The sequence below is a fragment of the Coffea arabica genome, chromosome 4c (assembly GCF_036785885.1).
Source record: "Coffea arabica cultivar ET-39 chromosome 4c, Coffea Arabica ET-39 HiFi, whole genome shotgun sequence".
Lineage (NCBI taxonomy): Eukaryota > Viridiplantae > Streptophyta > Magnoliopsida > Gentianales > Rubiaceae > Coffea > Coffea arabica.
The window spans coordinates 51,202,172-51,210,826 of record NC_092316.1 but is presented as its reverse complement, the minus strand read 5'-3'; the positions used below and the strand labels follow the sequence as shown (position 1 = coordinate 51,210,826).

General features: G+C 33.3%; 1 protein-coding gene across 1 annotated transcript; it reads right to left on the bottom strand.

The window, feature by feature from the left end:
• Window positions 1–266: 266 nt before the first annotated feature.
• On the bottom strand, window positions 267–987 carry LOC140004862 (uncharacterized). The gene is made up of 2 exons (XM_072045018.1): window positions 880–987; window positions 267–740 (listed from the first exon to the last, which is right to left on the bottom strand). Exons 1-2 carry the CDS (start codon window positions 985–987, stop codon window positions 267–269), a joined length of 582 nt encoding a protein of 193 aa, XP_071901119.1.
• Between the last annotated feature and the right edge of the window lie 7,668 nt (window positions 988–8,655).

Here is an 8,655-nt window from a genome sequence, read left to right as displayed (position 1 = left end):
GAAAGACATGTTATAATAAGTATAAAGAAGGGAAATGAAAGTTCAATACTAAAAGCAAATATATTTAGTTTCAATCTTTATTACTCCTATAATTGGTGGCTAACAACGATTTGGTAATAAGAACAGAATGCATTTCACAAGAAAAAAAATATATAAATTTAACCATTTACGTTTAGACAAATTTTGTATGTCATAATGAAAATGCAAGGGAGGAAAAGAGACATCTTTTTTCTTTTTTTTTGATAGAAAGAGTGTAAAAAATTTTATTAAGACGGGAGAAGGTCCGCCTGGAGTGCGAATAATACAAAAGATGGAGGTGAATGGTTCCACAAATGGTCAACCAAGGCAGTACAGGCATTCCTAGCAAAGCTATGAGCTGCACCGTTCAAAGAACGCGATATCCATATGGCTTCCCACTTAGTGAAATTTCGCAGAAGCTGCAAGACATCATCGATCACCATGCCACATGCTAAATCATCAAAATCATACTGCTGGAGCTTTTTTACAATCTTTAGGTTGTCCCCTTCCAGAGCCACGTTACTATAGCCCAACTCAACTAGCAACTTTGTTGCGAACTTCGCCGCATTAGTTTCAGCCACATCTGGGGCTAAAATATCAGGGATCCTCTTAGACAAACCAGCTATGAAATTGCCTGCATCATCACGCACTACCACCCCAATACTAGAGAAACCTTCTGACGGAAAGACAGCCCCGTCAAAGTTTGCTTTGACAAAATCCAGCTGAGGTTTGTTTCAATGAGTAAGTGTGGCTTGGTATTGTGGAGAGGTTATGGAGCCGTGCCTTGGATTTGAAATAGTTTCACGATATTGGTGCAAAAAGTTCATAGAGAGTGAAACCAAACTAAGGGGGTCAGCATACGAACCGGCAAAGGTAAGTCCATTGCGATTGTTCCAAAGATTCCACAGTATAATAGCTACCAATTCTATGTCCTTTCTTGGTAGTTGATGTAGGAGATTCGGGAGCCATATTGTGACTTGTTGTGCCTTATCCAAGTGAACTTTTGTAGATAAATGGCTGAGTGCCCATGACAGAATAGTGATTGGACAAGAAAGGAAAATGTGATTCATGTCATCAGGTGGAGCGTGACAAACACCACAGGATGTCTCAAGCAAAACTCCGCGTGTATGAAGCTTGACTTTGGTTGGTAAAGTGTCCGTGCAAACTCTCCACAGGAAAATCTTGACTTTTGTTGGAAGACTCAGCTTCCATAATCTACCCTATATGTTTGCCACCATACTATTGCTGCACGAAGCTGCATGCTGCCAATTAGAGGTGGCAATTTGGATTGAGATCCATTTATCCCTCCATATAATCCATAATTAAATGGATTTGGATTATCCATTTATAGTATTGGTTTTAAATGGTTGACCAAAGTAAAACTATTAAATTAAATGGACTTATATGGATTATCCACAAAAATCATATATATCCATTTACTAAAAAATCAAATAAAAGAAATGGAAAGAAAATGACTAAAAACCATATTTTTTTTATTGCATGTTTTTCAACTCAATCCTAGACAGAGAACCCAACTATAAAAACTCATCTTTCAAACAATCATTCTCACAAACAGCTAATACGCATGTGACATTTCTATAAATACTCATCTTCCAGTACAAGGAAGAAGACCCCCACAAGGAATGTGCTGTGTGTTTGGACGGTTTCAAGATCGGTGAAGTTTACAAATTATTGCCCATTTGCAACCACAGCTTCCATGTTCAGTGCATAGACTCGTGGTTGCTATAGACGCCTTCTTGTCCTATTTGTCGAACATTTGTTAACTCTATTTAGACGCAACACCTAATGAGAAATATTTAATATCGTGCATGGCTATCATCATTTTCTCTTGTGGTTTTGGGATTTGGAATTTGGGTTTGAGCTAGACTCCTATTTGCCTGAAATTATTTTTTTTTTTGCCCCCGTGTAAATATGTAAATCCTTTTTAAGTGGTTGGCTCTTTAGTTGCGTTCAGTGTGATTTTAAGAGTGTTAAGCAGAATACTCTTAAAATAGAATTCTGAAGCTATCTAACTTACACTTTAGTGAGCAAGTGATTTCTGGGAATTTGTGTTCACCATGCTTATTTTGATACTGCTTTTGTCTTGATAGAATTATTTAAATGGATTATAAATGGATAATTGATTTTTATTTAATCCATTTTGATCCATCCATTTGGATCCATTTATTAAATGGATCTAAATGAATTGGATAAATTTCATCCACAATCCATTAACTCAAAACCAATTATGAACCATTTATCCATATTACCATCTCTATAATTTAGTTAAAATTTCATAATAATATTCTTTTTTTTAGTTATAGTTTATCTTGTTTTGGAAGGTTATCAAATTTACTATTCATAAAATGTTGAATTTCGCTATGGTTCTACTGAAGTTTAAAATTCAACTTTGTATGTTGATTTAAGATGATGTATATTCTTTTTAGTATAATAAAAATTAATATTTTTTTAACTATTCAGATTAGTGGGTAGAGGGTATTAGATGGTTAATATAGCGGATGGAGACCGGTTCCATACGTATAAACGGACAAGTCATGGTTTGGACTCATTTGAATCATTTTCAAGTTTGAAGGAGGTGTCACATTAATTGGGAGAACAAGAGGTGAAACTGGTTCTATGAAGCAATCCCAAAGGTTGAGTTGAAGGCACGGTGGTCCTTGTACAGTTGTACATTGTGACATGCAAGGAATACATCACCTTTTTGTGAATGGAAAACGAAAACAAGTGTCTGCATAGAATCTATCATGTAGGAGTAGTATAGAATTGGAGTAGATTTAGATAGATCTATCGTGTCCGAAAAAAAAAGCAACCAATACAAGGACATTCACAAATTCTGCATGAATCTATATTTTGTTAACAACTAGGTTCCAATTCAATTATTCTGTTAACAATCAGGCTTTCCAATTCTTTAAATGAATAAAAGTGTCTACTGTGTCCCAAAAAAAAAAGGAAAACCAAAACAAGGACATTCACGAATTCTGCATGAATTTGTATTCTGTTAACAACTAGGAGTTGGACGTGGCTGGTGGTATTTGGCGGTAAGGTATCTTCACTAAAAATATGTGCGATGGATTGAATGGAGTAACAAAAATAGCAAGCATATTGGAACAAAAAATAGACCTAATTAATACAATAATTATAAACTGGCAATAAAATTTATTGGGCGGCCAAATACTACTACAACTATATTTCATATCAATAAACTGCAAATTATCCAAAACAGTGGGGGGGGCAAAGTACGAATGACCCAAACGTTTTTTTTTTTTTGTTGGTGGGAGGGTAGGGGAGGGGGATGGTTAGTAATATTAACCCAACTGTTGTTAAGCAATAATTTAAAATGGTTAAACTGCCAATCAAATTAACAAAAGGATCTGTCATCTAACCACCACCTAAAAGGAAAATATGATTCCAATAGTTGAACATTGAATAATAGTGTGTTAACGAAATGGTCAATAACACTTAACAGTCAAAATTTGGCTAAGATATGTTTTTGAAAAAATAAAAACATTCTTTCCAAAAAAAACAAAGGAAAATTGTTCAAAATATCCCTCACAATTTATAAAATAATTTTTTTCATCCCTTACTTTGAAAAAAATAATTTTACATCCCTTACAAATTTATATTAGTCAAATTTGGTTTCTGAGTAGTTTTTTACCGGAATCCATCACGTGTTTTACACGTGATCATTTTTTAAAGATAAAATTGTCAAATCACATTTCACATAATCAGATCCATAGTTTCTCACATTTCACATAATCAAATTCATAGTCTCTCACATTTCACAAAATGAATTTTTTTGTTCCTCGCATTTTGCAAAATAAATTTTGTCATCCCTCAATAATCATGTGTCTGAACAGTTTTCTTTAAAATTCATGTATGTCTATTTGATTTTAGTTGAACAGTATGAATAGCATGTAATATATCTTTATTTAATCTCATATGAACAAACTCATTATAATTGTTGGTGAAATTAAATAGAAATATATTACATGCTATTCATACTGTTTAGGTGAAATCAGATAGACATATACTTGGATTTAAAAAAAATTATTCGCACACATGATCAATGAGAGATGAAAAAATTTATTTTGTAAAATGTAAGGGACAAAAAAATTTATTTTGTGAAATGTAAGGTATTATGGATCAAAATATTTGAAATGTGATTGGACAATTTTAACCCTCAGAAAATGATCACGTACAAGGCAAATGATGGATTCCGACTAAAAATTAGCCAAAAATCTAGATAGGAACCAAATTTGATCAATGTAAATTTGTAAAAGATATAAAATTACACTTTTCAAAGGGAGGAATGAAAAAAGTTATTTTAAAAATGTAAAGAATGTTTTGAATGATTTTTCCGAAAAAATAGAATCTTTAATGACACTACTAGTTTGTAGAAGATAAACATTAAGATTTTACTGATATTATCAAGCCTGCTTAGCTATTTTGAACTTGGATTTTTAAAAAAAATTTATAGCCTCCAACTCCCTCCTTACATTTGTACCAAAAAATCTCTTTTTTAAGTCTTAATTTAACTAGCTTAACACAAGATATAATTATCAAAACATGAATTCCTAATAAAACTGATAATTATGCTAGCACTTGTGTGTTTTCGCATCTCCAATTCCATCAGACAGGATCCTAAAGTGGTGCACCCACTTGACATCGTTTATGGAGCTGGATGTGAAATTGCCTGTGATGGTACTATTTGTGAACACTTACATTGTATAAAGAAGACGGTGTGTGTGGTTGGATGTATAGTGGGTTGTGCGATAATTCCTGTCGATAACCCTAGTACTAATCCCAATTTCAGAAGAATTCATAAGTGTGCAATGGAGAATTGTGCAACTCTTGGTTAGTTTTGTCCCATTATATATTTGCCTATTCTTCCTTCTTTTCTCCTCAATTTCCTCTCTTTTCTTGAAGTTATCTCTTATCATTTTTCTTATTGATATATTCGTTAAAATTATCTCTTATCATTTGCCTTATTGTTATGTTAGCTAAAATTATTTCTTATCATTTTTCTTATTGTTATGTATAGAGGTGGCAATTTCGATTGAGATCCATTTATCTATCCATTGTTATGTATGGATTATTAATATTCTAATGAATAATTATTTATTTTCCGGTCAAAGGTATTGACCCAAAATAGAATAACGCAATCTCGCTTGGATAGTTAATTTTGGGAGAATACTAAGTAAGATTCCTGTTTGGATTGTATATTCTATACTTGGAAGTATTGACTTATTTTAGTTGAACAATATAAATTAGACATCCTCACCATATAAGATTATTTGGACCCGGCAAATGGGCAACGGCTATGCTAAGTTCATATAATTGACAATGATTCAATTATGAGACTAAAAAAAAAAGTTGATGTTTATTATTAGGGGAATTCATGGGAAACGTTTGGACTACATTCTCACCATGAAAAAAAAAAATTGGATTAAGGCTCACCAAGCCTACACCAATTAAAGCAAACCCATATAATGAGCGTACAGAATTGAATTAGTTGACTCAGATACGCGTACACATAAGAGGTTCATAATTACCGATACTTGACTACATTTATTATAACATTATTCTTATCACTTATTGATTCCTAGCCACTTCGTCTCCGATAGGCATTCCATATTCCATTTGCCAGTTCATCCCTTATTTCATGCCATTCGTTCCTGTGCAGGTTGTCGAGGTGTTTCACGATACGGAGCAAGAAATCCGGGAATGTTTATGTATGCAGAGTCAACAAGATAGTATTTTCCTAATACCGATAAAAAAAAATTGGTGGTCAAAAACATTTCATCCTAGTGGACTACTTTTTGCTTTATAGTACATATTGCCATATTTAATTGATAACATCTAGAGTGCACCTGTTGGAGGCATAGGAAAATGTGTTGGCCCTGTTAGTGCTCCATTCGAGACACGTGCATCATGTGCGCTCCCTTCCCAACCAGCATAAATATATGAAAAGCGCATATCAAAATTACAAATTGCTAAAACATTTTGAGTTGCTTGCCCATGCCTATTCATGTATGCCACTTGCTCTCTAGGTGAAAGATATGCGGGAACATGCGTCCTATCCATTGCAACTACAACGTTCTATACATTTAAAATATGGGCTACTTCGTATGTAAAAAAATTTTTAAATATGTGAAATAAAGCTAACTGAAAGAAATTTGTTGCATTATATTAGTAGAATTAAAGTACCATGAACCAATTAGCGAATCGCCGATCCGTGTAAATTTTTGGATAGACCTCGTTCTGATTCCTAAGACAAATGAGATGTTGCCCTAAGTCACAGATCCCTTGTAGCACCTCATGAATATTCCTACATATGGTCTCCGGGGAGTGCTGGAATCGCTCAGCCAGACAACGCATACGATGATTGTGGCTTAACATAACTAAGGTCATACACATACTGCCTCTTCTATACGAATCCTTTTGTGTGGGTTTTGCGGTACAGATCCCCTGCTCACTAAAATTTCACATAAACGCATGAAACTATCCACGGTGATTCTTCAGTTCTCAAGCACTCTTGCTGGATGACCATGGATAATTTCTTGTACATAAGCTCGGCCCGATAGGACGCTATTTCTACATGGTAAAGGCATGATGTATCCAGCTGCTCTTTTCGCCACAGGATTGAAGAGTATAACCGTTGCCTACTGGATTAGTTGCCAATCCTCGTCATCATTATCGTAATATATATTCGATGATGAGGGCCGAGTATTCCAAATATTATCCATTGAAGTGTGTGTCACAATCTCGCACACTAAATTTAGAGCAATTTGGATCAATCAAGTATACAAATTAAAAGGGTCAACTTATAACAAAAATATTTTGTACAAATAAAATTCTCTGCTTAATACATTATACGTCATTAGTGGATTTTTCACATCCTATAACATTTTGTTTAATAAACTCAAATAATGCCACTTATTTTTTATTCTTATCCCAATATTATATGATGCATTGTGTCTACAAAAAATAACCTTAGAATAAAGACGAACCAAAAGGCAATGCAAAATTGTGCTCCGCTAGAAGGGAAAGCAGCCAAGAAAAATTGCTAGGAGTTGTCTTTACAAAGGCTCTACGAAGTATTGATTGAACGTACAATATTTCTGCACATTTTGGTGGTATACACACAAGTAACTCTCTTTTTCTTGGTTACTACCATTATTTTTTGTTTAAGTCTAGTGATAAAATACTAAGCAATTATCTAAGTTTTCAATTGGCTACATAATTTATTGCACACCCTAATGAACAAATATCAATGAATTTCACAATTTCATACAATGAATAACAGATACAATCAACCAAGTTTTGTAAATTGACTACCAACTTCTTTAAAGTAGTTCAATAACATGTAGTATTAAATAACACACCTTATATTAATTAATACTTACATAACATTATGAAATAATGCACCTAGAACACTTGTATATTTTCTATAACACAAATGATGGAAAATATTTTCTCTTTTTTTGCGAAATAATAAAAGAATGACAGTGTATGTTCCAGCTACAACTTTTGTTGCTATTTGTTAAAATATACGTTTTGTATTAAATTTCTATGAAAAACTCACCACCCTCTATTTTCTGTCCAACTTACTTGACGAGTTTCTTTTATCTTACTAATACTGAAGCAAACATAGCCAACCCAAAACTGAGATGTACAATTTTTGGAAAATAAATTACTTGGCTTTAAACATGAAAGCAAAAAAGATATAAGGATGGGAAGCTTAGATAAAATTGCAGTTGCAAGGTATAAGAATACTTATATATATATATATATTTGAGAGACCTTGTAATGCCGTTGCCCTAAGGATCGCTAACGAGATGTTTGATTGAGTATAAAAATGCCAGAGGCAAATTTTGGTAGGAATATATAAGTGAGTAATTCCTACTGACACTTTATAAGCAATTCCTACTGACATTTTTGGTAACCAAATATTTAGTTCTATTCTATATATGAAATAATAGTGTCGGTAACTTAACCAACGACAAATTAACCATTGCACAAAGCCAAAAAAGAAGGCTGTACAAATTTGACATAAGGTTACAAAAATGCTATGTACAGAATCAATCTACCCATGTGCATTTCCTTCTTTTTACTATATTGGGCACATCTTTTGCCAATTTTGCAGGCATGTGGAACTGATTGTAACTTTAATGTTATAGGTTAGACAAATGCGTAAGGAACCACTTATAGATACAATGCAAAGCTGACCAGCCATAGGACATAGTCCAGCTCCTACTGAAGTATTCCCGAAGTCATTCATTGACCATTGAAATTTGAAATCAATATATATGCAACAGGAAGCTGGTTAGAACCAAATATGGCAAATTTTACATGAAAAAAATGGTTGACCAACTTTTCCAATCGTGTTCATTTGCTAACAACAACAACAAATATATACATATGTACTTGGCAATTTTGATAGCAAATACCTGGGCATTCATACATATATATTTGACTATATATGAAGCAAATTTTTATATGTGGATATATACACATAAGCATACATATCAATCAAAAACTATTCATCCAATAGCTTGCCAAATTGTAAAATTGCTCTCTATTGGCGATAAAGAACAAGTTTCGACGCATTCAAAA